This window comes from Dermochelys coriacea, chromosome 1 (genome assembly GCF_009764565.3).
Source record: "Dermochelys coriacea isolate rDerCor1 chromosome 1, rDerCor1.pri.v4, whole genome shotgun sequence".
Taxonomy (NCBI): Eukaryota; Metazoa; Chordata; order Testudines; family Dermochelyidae; genus Dermochelys; species Dermochelys coriacea.
The window spans coordinates 45445336-45465533 of record NC_050068.2 but is presented as its reverse complement, the minus strand read 5'-3'; the positions used below and the strand labels follow the sequence as shown (position 1 = coordinate 45465533).

At 40.1% G+C, this 20198-nt stretch overlaps 2 protein-coding genes and 1 long non-coding RNA gene across 15 annotated transcripts in view; 1 reads left to right on the top strand and 2 right to left on the bottom strand.

Annotated features, from left to right (window-relative positions):
- FLT1 (fms related receptor tyrosine kinase 1) overlaps positions 1 to 4408 on the top strand; it is a 139844-nt gene extending 135436 nt beyond the window's left edge. For all 5 annotated transcript variants that reach the window (XM_038376518.2, XM_043504359.1, XM_038376510.2 and 2 more), the window contains one exon: positions 2239 to 4408. In XM_038376518.2, coding sequence (XP_038232446.1) covers positions 2239 to 2440 — 202 coding nt within the window. In that variant the 3' untranslated portion in view covers positions 2441 to 4408. The remainder of the gene's footprint in view (positions 1 to 2238) is intronic.
- A 3252-nt stretch (positions 4409 to 7660) lies between these two features.
- Positions 7661 to 11823, bottom strand: LOC122457913. Its single transcript, XR_006277641.1, has 2 exons — positions 10357 to 11823; positions 7661 to 8391 (listed from the first exon to the last, which is right to left on the bottom strand). It is a non-coding gene; the product is annotated as an uncharacterized LOC122457913 (long non-coding RNA).
- Positions 11824 to 13681: 1858 nt separating this feature from the next.
- PAN3 (poly(A) specific ribonuclease subunit PAN3) overlaps positions 13682 to 20198 on the bottom strand; it is a 127651-nt gene continuing 121134 nt past the window's right edge. For 7 of the 9 annotated variants that reach the window (XM_038387852.2, XM_038387855.2, XM_038387856.2 and 4 more), the window contains 2 exons: positions 19725 to 19863; positions 13682 to 16640 (listed from right to left, as the gene is read on the bottom strand). In XM_038387852.2, coding sequence (XP_038243780.1) covers positions 16500 to 16640; positions 19725 to 19863 — 280 coding nt within the window. In that variant the 3' untranslated portion in view covers positions 13682 to 16499. Of the gene's footprint in view, positions 16641 to 18229; positions 18340 to 19724; positions 19864 to 20198 lie in introns of those variants that run through there. The other 2 variants (XM_043504351.1, XM_043504354.1) reach the window with 2 other exon arrangements.

Here is a 20198-nt window from a genome sequence, read left to right as displayed (position 1 = left end):
TTCCTTCAGGCTAAATGGAAGGAACAATTAAATGCCACTTTACGTAGTGATAGCTGGAAACAATAGGAGGTTACTCCCCAAGGCACTGGGCCACATGGTGAAGCCTGAGCAGGGCAAGCCATGTGATCTGAGGGGTTTCCTTAGGACTGGTGGTAAACACAGGAGCTAGAGGATTGGTTGCAGGGTGTGCTTGAGAGGCAGAAAATGGGGGGAAAGCCAGCAGACAGCAAGAAGCAAGAGAAATTGTCAAAAGCATGGCCCTGAGAAGGTGTAGAGAGACAGAGCTCCATGGAGATGGAACTGATCAGAGGGGGCAGACTTGGAGATAAGGAAAGTACCTGCTGTTTGATTGCTGTTTCCTACTGTGTTCAGGAAAGAGGACTTTGTGTACAGTCTTTATAAATAAATAGGATTGCATCAAAGGAATATTTGATTCCATCATCAGTTTCTCCTCCTAATAGATACAACTCTGCAAGGCCTCAAATATTGGCTAACCACTCAGGTCAAAAGGGGAAACTGTAGTGTCACACTGCACTGGTTATATTGTGCTGAAGGTCTTGGACTCATAAGTGCAGTAACAGAAAGAAAAAATGGAGTCCACTAGAGATATAGAAAAACAAATTATTTTGATTTAAGACTTCCAAGGACACATGGTCATTTAGATCACAATGATTCCACTACCAGCTTCAGAAGAAATAAGTATGTCTTTATAAATGCCCCCCTAAAAGGTTAGAAGCCTTCTAATTGCAATCCTTTAACTGGAATTCTTTAGCTCTGAAGACTAGAGCAAGCTAAAATTCCAAGCCAGAGAAAGCAGCTCGCCTAAAGCAAGTTTCTAAGCTAAAATAAACTTTGAGCTATATTAAACTCCTAATTTGGAATAAGCTCCTCAGAGCTATAACAGAGACCTTTACTGGATCAAGCCTCCCAAACCAGCATGTCCCTAGAACCAAAACAGGCCCTTCCCTAGGCAAAAACCCCAGCATAGCCTCAACTACTCAGGATAGGTGCGCACACACTTCCTCCCTAGACTAATCTCCCAGAATAGAGTGAATGCCTCATCTCTGAAAGAAGATTTATAGTTCCTTAGCCCTACCCCCTAACAGGTTCTGGCCAATTAGCCCTCTTCACCTGACTCAAAATCGTGTCTCAGCACCAACAGACAGAATTTTCTGACTACCTTTTCCTCAGGTAAAAATAGCTAGGGCTTTATTGTTTATAGTAAAGGTAATTAGTTGGGGGAGCTTAGTCTTGGTAGGGGTTTGTTTCAGCCCTCAGGGGCTATTTCAGCTGAGTTGTTTAATGAAATTCAGAAATGTATGATAGCTTAGAAGTTAACAATGCTTATGATTTTATGGTACGTCTTGTAATATTTGAAACTTTTCCTAATGCCCTAGACCCTGGATCATACTAACATGCTGGAATATTTGCCTTTTTTTTTCTTTTTTTTTAAAAAAGGTAAATAATCCTTATGGTTGTAGGGAGAAAATACTTTAAAATTTGACCCTTAAAAGGTGTAAAAGCCAGAAAAAGAACTTCCTTTAGAAGTTTAGGGGCATCAGGTAGTAGGGGTTCCATAGCACCTTGGGAACATGTACCTTGGAAAACATATGTCCTATGGCTCAAAATGTAAGAATCTGTAGAATCCAACAGGAGCTGTTGCCCCTCAGCTCCCCAAATAAGAAATGCCTTGTGCTACGTATAGAGGTTTGGTGCTTCATTTTTCTTTCAAAGATCTTATTGCCTAAATACAAATTTAAGTTTCCTAAAAGCTCTAACCAATGGCTGGGGGGTTTCTTCCTTGGGAATCTAGCATGGTAGCTTTGAGGGGGAAGTGCATGACTCTTTAGAAACTTACTGTTTTAGTTCTTGAAATAACCCTTTTGAGTCCTCACTATTTAAAATAAGGTAACTGGAGGTAAGGACACAAAATAAGGCAAACACTGCCTTCTTTGAAGTGCTCAGGTGATAGGCTCAGTGTCTGATCACTCTTGTGAATGGTATCACATCAAATGCAGCCCAAGTTAAGAGTGATCAAATGTTATCCCATGACTACATGGTGGCCTAAACGCAGAGCTGGTCCCATGTATTTTGATGATGTACTTGGGAGGCACAAGTTCCCTTGAGTGTACACAATCCCAGTCAGTCCCTACAACACTGTGCTCGCCACCACCAATGAATGGGGCTGTTTCCTTCTATGCTGTCTCATTCAATTCACTACCCTGCTCTCTTTTACAGTCTGAAAGCTGCCAGCAGGAGCAAGGAGTCTGTTCTTTCTGGAATGACGAGGCCGAGTTTCTGCAGTTCCAGCTGTGGCCACCTCAGTGAAGCTAGTTGGAGATTTCCTTACGGTAACATAGTGCTGGAAAAAATGAGAGCATGCCGTTCTCCTCCTCCTGATTACAATTCACTGGGGTTTTATTCCCCCCCACCTGTTTAAGAAGTTCTGCGCAAAGATTCAGATCTGTATTTTAACCTGAACCAGCTTTTCCTAAACACTGTCAGTTCAAAAGCTTCTACTTGAGACAGCTGCTGTATGTGTGATTTTAAAAGCTTTCTCTCCGCCTGCCCCCAACCAGGCATTGACTTAAACTCAGATGACCTGCTTTTCTACAGACAGCACGAAGTGTGATGTCTGCGTTTAAAATGAAGTAGGGCACCAGTGCTAAGGGCCCAGCTTTCTCAAGTACTGAATCTCTGTAGCTCTCCTAACAGTTAATGGGAGCTATGGGAGCTCTGTATCTTAGATGACTGTTCCCTAATGTTCATGTAGAAGACCCCCACTTCAGTTTCTGGACCCTGGTAAGGGATGGGAGTCTCATGGAAGCATCATGCCCTGCCCCACAGCAAGGGTGGCCTTCTGTCACTTAACATAATCCATTTTCAATTCAGATTCAGGAATAAGCTGTGAGATCTGAAAACAAGAATACAGTTCCATTCTCCTCAGGCAAAAAGATCAGGGCAGTACAGTACCTTTAATGCTGAGGGAGTCAACAGTGGGCAAGAAACTGGGTGCAATCATCAAGGTTACACTGCAAGGCAGGCCCACTGGAATCTGGGCCCCATGGACTGAGAGGTCCCAGTGCAGTAGTGAGGGGAAAGCAAGTGGGAGAAAACAAGTCTACCTGGGTGGGACTGGGAGTGGGAGAAAGGGCCCATTTCCTGGAGTTCAGGATATACATCTTCTGCTTATAGAATTTTGAGGGAGGATTAATGCCTTGATAATAATGGCATTCTGGTAGATCAGGATTTAGTTTTAATCCATTCTTAGACCATAAGAGATCTGAAGGCCTCCCTGGGCTAGGAATTTCTATACACACCACAAAATGCAGTTGTCAAGAATACTTAGAAATGAAAAATCTGGGACTGAAATAATGAAAATTACAGATTAATTAGAAGCTTTATCAAGCTTGATGGGGCACTAGTTCAAGCAAATGTTCTTGAAGGTTGCACTTTGTCTCCCCAAGAATGTGCACTGGAAATTATTTTAATTAGAGATATTTAAGTCAAGTTTTGTCTACACTACCTACTAGACCATCTAACATACCATACAGATTGCTGACTGAGTCCCATAACTAACAATATGCCAGGATGGCCAGTAAGATCTGCATATTACTAAATTGAACAAATGTTTATTAGATGCCTTGCAAGAGTTCCTAACATGTAAATCACCATATAATCCTTTGGGAGGCTATAGTGACTCTTCTATACATGCACAGTTGACTTTCAAATTTACTTAACGGTATGGTGTACAGCAGCAAAAGTATTTGTTGGTAATTTGCATCAGACACCATGTATATTGATTAAGAAGAGAAACCGATAGTCTTGGTTTTAAAAGCTGTAAAGATGCACTATCCCCCTTCATCTTCCTATGCAATATTAATGTAAAAAAGGCCTTTGATAAAACTTACCCTATTAAAGGTTGGGAGAGGTAGAAAATCCCCTTCCCCCAATTTGAGGAAAAGCAGCCATGTACAGAGCCCTAGAGTGAGCTATTTGTAGTAGGCTATTGAAGAATGCTCTGGATACACTTCAATTGGCATCCATCTTAACTGAGGGGACCATTAATTCTAACTATGACCCATTTGCTCGATCTCTTGCTGGTGGAGCAGAATTTATCTTGATCCATATCTATGGGTGATCCACAAAATGTTTCCCCCTTTCAATCCAGCCAAAATAATTATTCACGGATAGTGCATCTCTAGAGGAGTGTGTTGCACACTGTACATTTATAAATATGCTTTTTGTGCATAAATATTTAAGAAAACAAATATTAAGATTACTTTTATATGAACTTTACTAAAAATTTCTTTGGATGTGAATAACTCACACTTATGTCTTACATTTCTTATCTTTTTATATCAAATGTATTTTAATTGCTAAATTCATATAATAAACAAGTTCTGAATTTTGCTTGGTTAATTAACTAAATACATGGGTCAAAGCTTCTGTAAAAAGACATCTCTTACCATTAGACACAATTCAGACATCTTGGTGGAGATAGATTTGCCCACAGCTGAGTGGTCATATAGGAAGACACAGTGACTGCCTGTAAGAGTTCACAGTCTTGTAAGGCAAAAAGCAGATGGGGAGGGGGTGATGGACACATGCAGTGTTCCTAATGTTTTGTGTGAATAAAATGAAATGCATTGAATACATTGAACCTGATGGATTGCCCATACCTAGCTAGAGGCCCAGTGGAGCTCTCTGCTCATACAAGGATGGCAAGCTCTCTCCTTTTTCCTTCTCTCTCACAAACCTGCAGAATCTCCTTGCATCTGGGGGAAGGGAAGGGACAGTGATGATGGCTGCTCTTCACAGCATCATTCCTCTCTGCGTAAAAGGACTCCCAAGTTTCAGGTTAATGCTCACCTAACATCCCCAGTAGTGTGGTGTCTATGTGCACAATCCATGCATTGCTTGCCTCAAATTCCTTTCTACAAGAATATGAAAGACCTGAATACGACTTCCTGACTAAATGGCACCTCCATACAGCATGAACCTCACATGCACTGTACAGGAATTGATGCTTCACACTCAAGCCCACCTGACTCCATTTTAATATTTCATACAGGGAGATTATTACTGAGTTTGATATTAGGTCTTGTACTTCTTAAACTTAGAGAGTGTTAGACCCAAGCTGCTGTGGGGAGGGGTACTTTTAGCTAATGGGGTCACCCACTCAATATCCTGGCTGGACTCTACAAATAACTTTGGTCTTCAGCTGTAGATATGGTGGTTCCTAAATACCACCTTTACTTGCACTGCTTGTCACCTTTGTATGTATCTAGACGATCTACCACAAATAAAACTGGAAGAAAGGCAGCTATGGGCCTGGTGCAGAAACCATATTCTGAATGTGATGAGACATGAGGTGTTCTAATGTCATCATGAGGCGAATGGAAGGAACAGTGACTTTCTTCTCTGCCATAGCATAGAATCATAGACATGTAGGGCTGGGAGGGAATATGAAGCCATCCACTTTATCCCCCCATGCTGAGGCAGGGCCAAATCCACCTAGATTATCCCTGAAAGGTATTTGGAAAATTTTAACAGATTAAACAATGAGGGGGATTTCGTACTCTCCTTTGGTAACCTATTCCCGTCTGTATAGTTAGCAAGTTTTTCCTAACATCTAACTTAAATCTTCCTTGCTGCGGCTTAAGCCCATTACTTCTTGTCCCACCTTCAGTGGACATGAACAATTGACCACCATCTTCTTTATAACCACCCTTGCTGGTTGAAGATGATCCCAGCCCCTCAAGATTAAAGATGCTTAGTTTTTTAACAGGTTTTTCTAAAACCTTTTATCATTTTTGTTGCTCTCTGTTGGGCTCTCCCCCATTTGACCCAATTTTAAAGTGCAGTGCTCAAAATGGATACAATACTCCAATAGAGGCCACATAAGCGCACGTCCGAAGTGCTGATCATTATACCTGCCCCAGAGCGTCCAGTAAATTCAGGTTACCTGCCCAATAGAGCGTTCCTTGGTACAGAGAGTCTCAGCACTTGAGGACTATGTTCTGGAAATGACTGCTCAGATGTGGGCCAGATGGAGAGCTAATGAGGCACCATATTCCTCTAAGGAATAGAGAAGGGCAAAAGCAAGGTCTTACTCGCTGGCTGATAGCCAGGAAGAGAACTGATTGTGAAGGAGGTTTGGGTTATAAACTGGCATGATGGCTCTCTTGGACAATAAAACATGAGCCTACAAGGGGTAGATGATATTACTGGGTAAGGTGCAAGAATCCCTCAAATTATTAAAGCCCCTGACCAGAGGCTGGTCACTCTTGCCAATTACTGCCTCGCTCTCTAATCCCCCCATTTATAGGGAAAAACGAGGTTGTTATGAAGCAGCGTTGGAATTTTCTAAACTTTTGACCATTTTCAGGAGTAGCTGGAGTAGAGAGAGAAAATGCTGGTTCCAGGACTTCCTACTGATGAATGAATATCCAGGGCTCATGTTTATTATTTTAGACCCACCAGCACCCTTTGTCACCACTAACCCTGAAGGGCAGGTGCCACAGTGGTGGATCCTTGCCAGAATAGGGATTACAGCTGAGTAGCTCTGTTCTTCTGAGGGAGTGGATCCAAAGAATAGCACTGAGCAATTTTTCTGCCCTGGGAGTTCTCACACGGGATTTTATTTTGATTACCTCGGCTGTTCAACCTGCACATGAAGTGGCAAGAGGAGACAGAGAGATGGGTCAGGCTACAGTGCTGCTATTGTGCAGCTAACAACTCTACATCCATTTAATTGGCTCTGAACAGCAGGAACACTTAGTCCACTTTTCCAACCTATGCCAGAGATTGGGGGGATGAAAGCTAGCCAACTGAAGCTCAGCGTAGCCAAGACTGAACTAATACCACCGAAGAGAGTTTGTGGGGAGCAGTAGGTGGAGTAAGTGGCAGACACTGAAGAAGTTAACTGCCCATCTGGTAGCTGGCCACTTACCATGTCTTAGCTTCAGCTGAGAGACCGTGTTTGAGTCTTCACTGCTTTTGGGTAGCTGAGCAGCAGCAATGGGCAAGGAACTCTTGCAGGCAGGCTGTGATTTGTGTTTGAATTTGTACTGACCACAGCCCTCTATTAATATCTTTACACATTACCCTTCAAAATACCCACGTTAGTGGATGCAACATGCAGGCGGCCAGCATCCCAGGGAGGCATCCAACATAGAGCCTATTATACCTCCACTTACACAAAGGCAATAGGGTTCAGTTTGTTTCTGGCAATTCATAGTGTGGGGTTTGTGCTGTTCCCTGACCATTGAGCTCAAAGAAACCTTGGACTGCCTTAAAATTCAGGGGTAGGGGTAGAGGAAAGGTAAATGGACTTCTGTAACTAACTTTCCCTCCTTGTCTATCAGCATCTGTGAGACCTCTCTGCAAGCACATCTAAACCAATCAATTCGTTCAGGCTGGGAAGGTGGGATGAACTGAGGTCTACAGTTCTTTTCAGTGGGAGGCATTTAGCCATTTTTACTATTCTACGTAGCATACAGAGAGCTACCGAGGAAAAATTTTGCACCTTTCAATCCTGCCTTTTTCTCTTTGACAGCCACTAGTGTCTTCTAGCTTTTATTATACATTCTTAGCAGGAGAGCAGTTTTGGCACCATTTGCCTGTTAGTTATTAAATAAGGACAGCAATCATGGTATAAAATATTGATAGTTTATTTTCAAACAATTCAAGGATTTTTTAACTGTTTAAAATTTCTTTCAGGGTGAAAAAAAACTACCCTACCTATCACTGAGCCAGGTGTCTAACTATATAAAATTCCTTAATTAACTTTAGAAATCCAGGCAGATGAGTGAGGTGATGTTTTATTAATTATTAATTATTATTATTATTTGGTGAGGGCAGGTGGGGGTGCGGGAGAAACACAGGCACATATGCTGGAATAAAGAAAAGGAACCAAAAAAGTGTCTGCTTCCCAGCTGTAAAGTGATGATTTGAGATTATACCACTGACAGCATTTAGGGTGCTACATTTAAATAAATAAATAAATAATAAAAAGGAGATGACTAGAGAATTACCTTTTTGACCAGTTTTAAACTTCTCCTGTAAGACAATACTTAGAACATACAGGAGCCCGTTTCACATTAACAATCTCAATGCTTAAATTCCCCACAAAAAACTAGACAGTGAAGTGGTCTAGTCAGTGAGATAAAAGTAAATCAGCAGTTGTCTTGCACGTGTTTGCTCAAGCTGGGAGAAGAGCAAAGCACTGCAGAGGGATCTAATTAAGTTTAGTGAATGGGCATTACAATCAATATTAAGCTCATTGTTGGCAAATGCACATTGGAGGCAACAATTTGGGCTATTCACACATCTTACTATGCTAAATTGACTATCAGCTCAGGAAAGAGTTCTAGGAATTGTGGACAGCTCAGTTGAGACCAGTTTTCAGAGTAGCAGCCGTGTTAGTCTGTATTCGCAAAAAGAAAAGGAGTACTTGTGGCACCTTAGAGACTAACAAATTTATTTGAGCATAAGCTTTCGTGAGCTACAGCTCACTTCATCGGATGCATTTGGTGGAAAAAACAGAGGAGAGATTTATATACACACACACACAGAGAACATGAAACAATGGGTTTATCATACACACTGTAAGGAGAGTGATCACTTAAGATAAGCCATCACCAACAGCAGGGGGGGGAAGGAGGAAAACCTTCCATGGTGACAAGCAGGTAGGCTAATTCCAGCAGTTAACAAGAATATCAGAGGAACAGTGGGGGGTGGGGTGGGGGGGAGAAATACCATGGTGAAATAGTTTTACTTTGTGTAATGACTCATCCATTCCCAGTCTCTATTCAAGCCTAAGTTAATTGTATCCAGTTTGCAAATTAATTCCAATTCAGCAGTCTCTCATTGGAGTCTGTTTTTGAAGCTTTTTTGTTGAAGTATAGCCACTCTTAGGTCTGTGATCGAGTGACCAGAGAGATTGAAGTGTTCTCCAACTGGTTTTTGAATGTTATAATTCTTGATGTCTGATTTGTGTCCATTCATTCTTTTACGTAGAGACTGTCCAGTTTGGCCAATGTACATGGCAGAGGGGCATTGCTGGCACATGATGGCATATATCACATTGGGAGATGCGCAGGTGAACGAGCCTCTTTTCGTGTGGCTGATGTGATTAGGCCCTATGATGGTATCCCCTGAATAGATATGTGGTCAGAGTTGGCAACGGGCTTTGTTGCAAGGATAGGTTCCTGGGTTAGTGGTTCTGTTGTGTGGTGAGTGGTTGCTGGTGAGTATTTGCTTCAGATTGGGGGGCTGTCTGTAAGCAAGGACTGGTCTGTCTCCCAAGATCTGTGAGAGTGATGGCTCGTCCTTCAGGATAGGTTGTAGATCCTTGATGATGCGTTGGAGAGGTTTTAGTTGGGGGCTGAAGGTGATGGCTAGTGGCGTTCTGTTGTTTTCTTTGTTGGGCCTGTCCTGTAGTAGGTGACTTCTGGGTACTCTTCTGGCTCTGTCAATCTGTTTCTTCACTTCAGCAGGTGGGTATTGTAGTTGTAGGAATGCATGATAAAGATCTTGTAGGTGTTTGTCTCTGTCTGAGGGGTTGGAGCAAATGCGGTTATATCGTAGCGCTTGGCTGTAGACAATGGATCGAGTGGTATGATCTGGATGAAAGCTAGAGGCATGTAGGTAGGAATAGCGGTCAGTAGGTTTCCGATATAGGGTGGTGTTTATGTGACCATCGCTTATTAGCACCGTAGTGTCCAGGAAGTGGATCTCTTGTGTGGACTGGTCCAGGCTGAGGTTGATGGTGGGATGGAAATTGTTGAAATCATGGTGGAATTCCTCAAGAGCTTCTTTTCCATGGGTCCAGATGATGAAGATGTCATCAATGTAGCGCAAGTAGAGTAGGGGCATTAGGGGACGAGAGCTGAGGAAGCGTTGTTCTAAGTCAGCCATAAAAATGTTGGCATACTGTGGGGCCATGCGGGTACCCATCGCAGTGCCGCTGATTTGAAGGTATACATTGTCCCCAAATGTGAAATAGTTATGGGTCAGGACAAAGTCACAAAGTTCTGCCACCAGGTTAGCCGTGACAGTATCGGGGATACTGTTCCTGACGGCTTGTAGTCCATCTTTGTGTGGAATGTTGGTGTAGAGGGCTTCTACATCCATAGTGGCTAGGATGGTGTTTTTAGGAAGATCACCAATGGACTGTAGTTTCCTCAGGAAATCGGTGGTGTCTCGAAGATAGCTGGGAGTGCTGGTAACGAAGGGCCTGAGGAGGGAGTCTACATAGCCAGACGATCCTGCTGTCAGGGTGCCAATGCCTGAGATGATGGGGCGTCCAGGATTTCCAGGTTTATGGATCTTGGGTAGCAGATAGAATACCCCAGTTGAGACCAGTTATCAATATACAGTCAGAGGGCAAAAAGGAAACTTATCATGAATAAGGAATAGGCTGGAGAATATGGAAAATGCTATTATATAAATCAGTAACAACCTCACCTGGAATACTGTTCAGTTCTGGTCACCCACTCAAAAAAAAAAAAACCAAACCAAAAACAAAACAAAAAAACAAACAAAGCACATGAAGAAATAGGTGGTTGGTTCAGTGCTGGGTTCCAAGAATAATTAAGTACATGAAACAATTTCATATGAAGAAAGATTGAAAAGACGATGCGAGTTTGCCATGGAGAAGGGAACAGGAGATTGAGGCCACAGTTTAGCAGGATGCAGAAACAGATTGGACATTTAGATGGAACAAAGAATAGCTTTTTCACCCTTTAAATTAGTTTTGGAAAGGATACAAACCCTCATGCTTCAAGGCTTAAACAAACTTCTAACTAATGGAGGTTAGCAAGAAACCTTCCCTGAGGAACAGGGTTTTCCTTTGACAAACTACTGCAGGATTTCTTGTACCTTCCTTTGAAGCAGCTGGTACCAGCCACTCTTAGTAACAGGATACTGGACTAGATTGACTAAGTGGTCTAATGCAGCATGTCAGCACCTCTGAACAAACGTATGAAAGTAGGCTAGTACTGAACTGAAGGAGAAAGGCCGTGTACTACTGTTCTTGTTACACCTGGCTAGCCCAAGAACTTCACATTTATCAGCAGTAAAGTCATAAAATGTTCTTATCCACATGGAAAGTAGTAATAGTGCAGGGGAATGGTGTATATTTACAATCTTCTATCTTACTCCTCCTCCCACATCCAATAAAACAGTTTAATTTGGCCACAGTATGATTTAAGTTGGAGAAATAGGCTCGCTACATCCTTGAAGGCCACACAGTGAGGATAATACTGTCTGAATAAAAAACAAGATTATAGAAACCAAAATGTTAAATTCACTCCATCTTGAATATTTCTCAGTTCTTTCACTGGCTCTTACTGCTAATGTTTAGACTAGCTAGGCCTCTAGGTGGAAGGCCGCTGGAGACAATCTAATTTTTAGTGGGGAGTAAAGGCACAGCACTAGTTATATAATCATAGGACCCTAGCAGTGTTGTTCTCTTATTCCATCCAGTTGTTCATTAAATTTTAGAGGCAGCAAAAGGGGTAAATAGTATGGTTAATAAATATTTTTAAAAAGTATGGATTGGATGAATGGATTATAAGGTGCACAGAAAGCTGGCTAGATTGTCGGGCTCAACAGGTAGCGATCAATGGCTCGATGTCTAGTTGCCAGCTGGTATCAAGCGGAGTACCCCAGGCGTTGTCATAGGGCCGATTGTGTTCAACATCTTTATTAATGATCTGGATGATGAGATGAATTGCAAGTTTGCAGATGACACTAAACTGAGGGGAGAGGTAGATACCCTGGAGGGTATGGATAGGGTCGAGTGAGCTAGACAAATTGGAGGATTGGGCCAAAAGAAATCTGATGAAGTTCAATAAGGATAAGTGCAGGGTCCTGCACTTAGGACAGAAGAATCCCATGCACCGCTACAGGTTGGGGCCCAACTAGCTAAGCAGCAGTTCTGCAGAAAAGACCTGGGGATTACAGTGGATGAGAAGCTGGATAAGAGTCACCAGTGTGCTTTTGTTGCCAAGAAAGCTAATGGCATTTTAGGTTGCATGAGTAGGAGCACTGCCAACAGATTGAGGGAAGTGATTATTCCCCTCTATTCGGCACTGGTGAGGCTACATATGGAGAATAAAAAGTCTTGTACCGACTACTGTGCATTAAGGATTTAAAGTAGAATATTAATATAATAACTAATATACGCTAGCAGTGGCACAAATTACTGAAGCATTTGTGGCTACCTACAACAGGTTCTCAAATGAACGTTGCTCATTTCTACAGCAATTCCGCTAATTCAAACTCAAGTATGGACAGAGTAATTCTGAAGCTTACTTACTGACCATTCATTTTTCAAGTACGCTAGAAAAACATTCCACACATTCGCCACCTTTCCTTGGAGATATGCTGAAGGTGCACTGCTGCATTATGGTAGTCAGTCAAAGAGCTGATTTTAGGTTTTGTTTCACGTTTCTTAAAAATTCATGCTCTAGTTACAAAAAATAAAAAAGAGCAGGAGTACTTGTGGCACTGTAGAGACTAACAAATTTATTAGAGCATAAGCTTTCGTGAGCTACAGCTCACTTAAATTTGTTACTGTCTAAGGTGCCACAAGTACTCCTTTTCTTTTTACGGATACAGACTAACACGGCTGTTACTCTGAAACAAAAAATAAAATTTTTCAAAAACAAGCCATCCAGGTTCAGACTCAAAGCGCATTTCAAACTGTCACCAGGGACACTTGTGGATTGGTGCATAACAAATATATCTAGGTATTACTCCAGTTTTACCAAAAAATTTATTGCATGACTGGATTCTGTAAGGTACTGACCAGTGTTGCTATGTGTATTCTGAAACAGACAAGACATGGGTGTACTCCTATAGGAGTATGTGGTCTTTCAACAGGTCTTTTCTTAAATGTAAATTATAAAGTTTACCATATAGAAAACTGCTTCCTACCTTCTGAGCTTTTCAGAAGAGTGCACCAAGCAAGCTAGCTGCAGTTTTATTTTAGTCATGTATGCAAAATAAACTTTCTAAAGCAATAATGCAATTTAAGGGACCAACAGTCCAGAGTAAGTTTATGCAAGGAAAAAAAAACCAAAAAAACCCCCGAAGATTGACAATTTCACATGTATTTTACAAAATTTTCATGACTTTACAATTACATAAACATGTGGCATGGGCGGGTGTGGGTACAGAGGACTTTACCCCACCAGTAAGTCACTTTTGCTGGTTAACAATACAGAACAAATAATTCTGGGCATCGAAGAGGTCAGTTATCCCATGTGTAATTTTCAGAGAAGCTAACATACATGTGTCATTGGACTAGAGAGCTCAATAAACATGGATGTAAAAGGTATTTTTAATACAGTTTCTCAGAATTAGGGCTAATCTAGTAATGTGGACCTGATTTAATACAAGCAAAAAGGAGCTACTACTTTGACTTGGAAGTTAAGGAAATGCACATTACTATGTCTAGAACAGTATCTAGAAATTGTAGGCCATGTGATTTACTGTAAGTGATAAACATTAAATGCAGTTTGCAAGTCATGATTATTACAACCCTGTGCTGGAGTCATTTACAGACTGAAATACAAAAGGAATATGATGGAATGCAATATACTTTCAATAATTAATGTGAAAAGCACTACTCAACTACAGCACTTAGCATGCTCAAAAGAAGGCTACGTTATTTCGGGTATTCTTTATTAAAAATACTGCTGTACACATGAAGAATGAAAACAGGATTAAAGATGGATAACATATATTGGGATCATGACAGAACTTAACATACTGGTGCTTTTTAGGGGAAGCTGTTGACATCTGAATTACTGAAACGGGACAAACCAACAAAAAAAATACATAGGTACCCCCAACAAAACTTTTACAGTGTAGTAAATACATAGACAGAATTTAAAACGGGTACAAAAATTAAAATGACCAACATCACATGATTTCAAAGGTTGCCCTTTCTGTGCTTTTAGCTGTAAAGATAGGAAGATCACAATAATTTCCCACATGGAAAGGTATGTCTTGGGTGGGGTGTTTTTTGTTGTTGTTTTTTTATTTAAATATACACACATACAGCTCTTCTTCAGAATGGAAGAGATAACTTTAGGACAACCTTCTTAATGGAATTAAAATGCGGTAGAAGGGCTCTCCCCAAAAAACACCCAAGCAGAACTTCAGACTGTTCAAATCATTCCCAAATATGGACCAAATGAAATAAATAGAAAACAAAGCTCAACAATTATTTGTTTTATGTATTACCTACACCAAATGTTTTCTGGCTGACATTAGTTACTTATGAAAACTTATTAGCTGTCTACTTTTTTTTTTTTTTTTTTAAACCAAGTCCTGAGGTTGCTAGGGGCTGAAACAAACTGACGTTATGCAAATACATGCAAGTTTGCATTCTAGACTTATCTCACAGAGGATGGTTTGCTGGTCTAGGAAGGATGAGAATTCAAGCCCTATTTTACCCCTGCCTTAACTTTCACAAAATATTGGTCCACAAATTAAATTTTCCAAAGGTTCCCAAACCCCACAACTGAACAGATGATCCCCTTTCATTTTCAAAGAAAACAATACTGGAAAAAACCTCAGCCCGCTTATAAATTAAGCATTTCATATTTCTTCTAGAATACAAGTACTTCTTTTTTGTACAAAAGAATTACAATATGATTTGTCAAAAAACATATAAAAGACAGCTGCTCTTCCTCAAATACATGAGCTAATGATAAAAGACTGTTTTGCATGTTCACTTCTCAAAGTTCCTGTTCCTTTTACATAAAAAAAGAACAATATTGTGGCAATTGTTACCCTTTGAATATTAAACATTATGTTCCTTTTAAAATTCATTCAGATCAAATGCAACAATAATTGACTTTTAAACTCAACAACTGATGCTACCAAATGCGGACTCAACCACATTTTCTAAAATATGTAAAGCACGTCCCTAGTCTTCAAAGCTTTCGATGTGAAGAGAGTTGCTTTTCTTGATGCAAGTCTCAAGGCGGAGAATCATTTTAAAGCTTATAAAAGTGGACAGAGAAATATTAAAAACTTCTCTGAAAACTACAAATATTGAGAATTATTAAAATTGATGTCAGTAACATCAGTTGCAAGTGCTTAGAGTCTGTCCTGACCTTTTGAGTTTCCACATTTTCTTCATGGTGAGCACCCAGTGCTATTAAAATATTCAGTGCTGGGAAAGGATAGATACAGTCTTCACTACTGCTTTACGAAAGGAAATTCCTACATATTTGGCAGTCTTCAATATCAAAGTGTAGGTGTTTATCTTTTACTATAAATCCAAGGAATACCCAAGTTTGGAGACACAACTGCATGTCCAAATATTAGAAAGTTAACTGAGGAGGAAAATTCCAGACTGAATTACTTCAGGAATATTCATGTGTTGAGTATTATCAAAAGTAATATTACTTTGGGCTAAGCAGTGACTGCAAAGGCACAGCAGATCATTATCCCTCCAGATTCAGGTTGTAAAACTTCAAAAGCTCTTGATGCCAGACAACTGCTGTGTTTAGTTAATCTTCTTAACAGTGTCTTTGTTTCTGTATCCAGTGTAGAGTACCATAATAAAGCTGTGGTTCAAAGAACAGAACTTTATACAAAAATTATACTGTAAATAACCTAAAGTAATACACTCCTGAAACTTCAGGCATTTAACACAATTTCTTTAAAAAAAATTCTGTTAAAAAAATTGCATAAATGTAAATGCAGCTGACTAGCAGGAAAACATACAGTTTTTAAAGGCGCTGGTTGTGTTTAGAGCAAATTTGATATGCCCCTTAAATTATAGGTGTTTCAAAGGTTGCTATTTTGTCACGTTGCTTAGACAAGGCTTAAATGAGAGGGGATTTTATACACGTCATTTCACTGATACTTTTTTTTTTTAAATGTGCATCTTCTGGTTGGTTTGTTAACTAACAGTGGGTGGCATACAGAGCTCGCATACAACACACTTTTACGGAGATTACAAACTAAACTCTCATTTATAGAGCACAATTTCTATGAAATTATTTCCCTGGTCCTTTATGCTATTCTGGGTGCAAATAATATCAAAATGAATAAATTTTGAGCAATATCCTCAGTGACAAAAATGTATCCCAGAAATGTCCTTGCAAAGTTTCCCTTAATGAGTATACAATGTGGCAAAACATCAGAGATCAGAAAAGTCTTAAAAAAATTAAAATTAGTGCATATACAAGTGGAAAAAATAAAAGCAGGAACATCATGCACCTGATGTGTTCCTTAATCTAAAATAAATTCTTCACAGATAAAGCCTCCGATGGCAGCCATAGCTCTAGGATAAATGAAACATTCTTCCCTTCAAGTAACAGTGTACCTGACTGAAGTGCAAGCAGCTTTGCTCATCTCCTGTTTGTTTCCCAAATGTGAAATGAGATGACAACAACAATTCAGCTGTAGTGCAATTTGCTATTGGTTAAGTTCCTCAGCAATGTCCTGCATGCTTTCAGCAAATACTACAACTGACCATTTGCGGCTGCAATTAGTTCTTGAAAAGTATTTTCAAAGCAGCGTTTTAAATCGCTGTAAGTTACCACAAGTACACTCTTCTCGTCTCTGGAAATGAGGCTTATTTTTTCTGGCACACCAGCATCTAACTGTAACAAGAATGCAAAAGATAAAACATGAAAAATGGCAATACAATCATTTTCTTAAACACAAAACCTATCAGGTTTTTAGCAGGCTTGTGAGTGTGATTCACAGAAAGGGCAAGGTTTTTCTCTTTCAACATTTACAGCCTGTTGACTAATCACAGGTTTGAAAATGTTTAACTCAAAACTGACCCTGCATCAGATTAATGGTCAAGAACCACAAGTTAAAAAAACATTGCAGAAGAAGATGGGAACTTGGTCCAACCCTTCTGAAATACCACTCCCCCTTAAAACAACCAAGCAAGCTAGGGAGGGATAATCTCTATATAGGCCTGAGCCACATCATTGAATTTCTGTGCAAGTTACCGGACATGTTCATCAAATGGACCAGTTAGGAGGGATGGATCTTCAGCCATTTTAAACAAATTACAGGAAGTATCAGCATCTGAGCAATTTTGGCTGCCTCGTCCTGTGCTCTAACAGCTGAAACTAACTTCCAAATTCAAAAACTGGCTAGTGGCCAGCGAAGGTGGGAACAAAATGAACTAGCTCGAGTTTTGTTGGACGGTATCCTTTTTCTCAGTCTAGAATGCAGACATTATCTAAATCTTCATCTCTGACAGACAGTTAATACAAGCTGTCAGTCAGAAGAAAAACAAATTTTTTTTTTTCCCAACAAACATCAAGTTTTTCTTCTGACTGATTAAACTAGCATTGAAGCAACATGGAAACAAAACCAACATACATTCTCAACTGGCTTCCACACAACTTGTGTCACTAATACTTTATGATATTTCTACCAGCAAGTGGTGTAGAAATCTCTAGGGCAACTTTATATTTTACAAAAAAGAGTACACAATTTCTACACTGCAAAAGGTGTTCATTAATTTGTAACTTGCAGATTCTTTGCTAAGTACAATGGGTGCTGCTTTCTTTTGAAAATAGTTTAAGGGATATTCAACATTTGTTTTATACCGCAAACTCTTGTCCAAACACAGGCTTCACTGTCTGTATTACAGTATATAGAGCAAGACTTTGGAAACATACCCCAGGGGATGATGGGAGTACTAGTCGATTTTTAGATAATATGGTAATGAGTGCTATGGAAACAGATAAATGTACTGTTATGCCTGATTGAATAGAGGAAAAGGAGAACTAGGTTAGCCACCAAGCTCTTGTTTAATTTGGTGCAACACTGTAAGATAGAAAACATCTTGTAGGAAGAGGTGCAGCATACTGGTCTGAACTCATAGCAATAAAAGCTAAAACCTCCTGAATTCTAGCCTCACTGTTGTGTGAGGCTTCAGGCAAACTAATGCAGAAAGACTGATTTGTTTAATATTTCTGTAAAATGGGCATAATACTGCCTCCACCACCCTGAAACACTTCTCCTAGGGTGTTATTAGGATTGATTTGCAAAAAAAAAAAACAAAACAAAACAAACACAGTTTTAAGACAAAGAGTACCAACTATAAGTGCAATGTAAGATCTTCAATCTATTGTTCAAGTGCTGTATACGCATAATCTGAGGTATCCTACTGGATTTGAAACACTGAAGATCAATAACAAACAAAGCCATGCTATTGACCATGTACCTGACTACATGTGGCTTTCTTCCGCTGGTCCTTAGGTAAAAAGGTGCACAGAAATGTCGCACTCGGATATAGAAGTTCCTTCCCCTTATGATACTTGAATAAGTCTGAATCTAACAAGGACATTTCAAGAGCAAAGTATGAAAGCCAGATACCCCATTTTACTAGGATCCGTTTTCCAACATGCTGCTTTCTGAAGTTTAAGAATGCATTTTTTGAGTGCCTTTACTGCCAAGATATTGAGGTCCTTCAGCCCTAGATAGTGATTCTTTGCATTATGGGTCCACAACCCTAGAACTAACCATTTGTTTTGAGGATAAGCCACAAAAAGTTTCTAGCACACAATATTCTGCAATATATTCTTTCCCCTGACATACAGAATTACATCCCCCCAAAACTGCTGTAGCTCTTCACCTCCTGTTTGAGCATCAGCATACAATCCTTTAATTTTCATCTGGCCATTAGCACACTCTCCCTTAATCTCCTTTATTTAGCCTCATCAATCCCTTTAAATCAGGATTTAAAGGGACTAACAAAACAAAATTAAAAGTAAAAGGAGATTAAGGGAATAATCCAGTGGCCAGATTAAGAGCCACCAATAATTTAGGGAGAAGTTTTGGCTGAAGTTAACTAGTCGTCGTTGCTAGTATTAAGGATCTGAGTATGGTCAAGCTTCTCTGGAAAAGAAAGGTGGTTTTGGATTGCTAAAGTTTGGTAAAACATCTGCAAAGTTGAAGTACAAGCTGCAGGGAAAAAGTAAGTCTGTTCTTTTTTATTTCATTTACGGAGCAGGACAGAAAAATTTGCCTCTGCTGCCATTCATGAGAGTGCTCAACTGAAGTTTTACCAATGACGCAACTAAAATCTTAGAATACTGCAAGTGGCCTCTTTAAACCAATTATACACCCGACCACTGCTGAGCTGCTCTGGGGGCTGGAAAGGACTCTGGCACAATTTAGACAAGCCATGGTGTCTATGTTACAGAAATCTCCCTGGGGTGCCCCTATGTGCCACAATGCTGCCTGGAATCCATGCAGCACTGCATGCTGTAGCACCCCTCTGGATACAACCCTTTTGCCCCCAGCCCTGCCCTGGCAAACCCCCAACAGCAGGGTGTGTGAGGGCATCTTCAGAAGACAGCCTTATTGAGGTCTTCCACTGTACTTGTGCCAGGAGAATCATACCCTGGTTGATTACAGGACTTTTAGGGTCCCTCTAGGTTATCCTTTAGCATGACAAAAAGGGGCCACTGTACACCAGTCTTTAATGAAGTCCCAGTTTTAACATTAACATAGCAGTATTTCTAATTAAAATATCCATGAAAGGTTATATGCTAATTTACTGGATAATCTGTTCTCATCCAGATTAGAAAAATATCAGCTAAATCAACAGAATTAGTCTGTCAGTGACACATCCATTTTCTTTCAACCATGGAATGTCACATGAATGAAAGCTTCAGCAAATCATTCTTTAAAGAAAGAACACAGATACAGGTTACCTTGTTAAGACATGAGATAATGTGACTGAGGTCAATCCATGGAGTGCCCGCTTCTGTCACCTGATGGAAAAGATGATCCCGAAAGAGCTTCAGTAGATATCGGTCTCCAGTTTCTGACCAAGTTGGGTCTTTCTGAAATCTGGTGCAAAACAAAGCTTCACATTAACAATCAAGAGTTAAAAAGATATTTGCTCATTTACTCTTCAAGATAAACACTGTCTCATTATGTAGCAGAGCTTAGATAACCTACTACCAAGTAATAGTGTTTTCTTCCTATCACAAAGATAAAAGAAGCTTTATCCATAGTTCCTCAGCTAAAGTACCTGAAGTTAAATGTTTACTAAAAGCTTGCAGAAAAGGGATTGGGAGGAAAACCATCAAAGTTACCAGACGAATGCTAAAAACTAGTTATATTGTAACTCAAATCTGCAGTTACCTAACAGTCTATTTAATTGATTTTGAAAATAGGCCAGT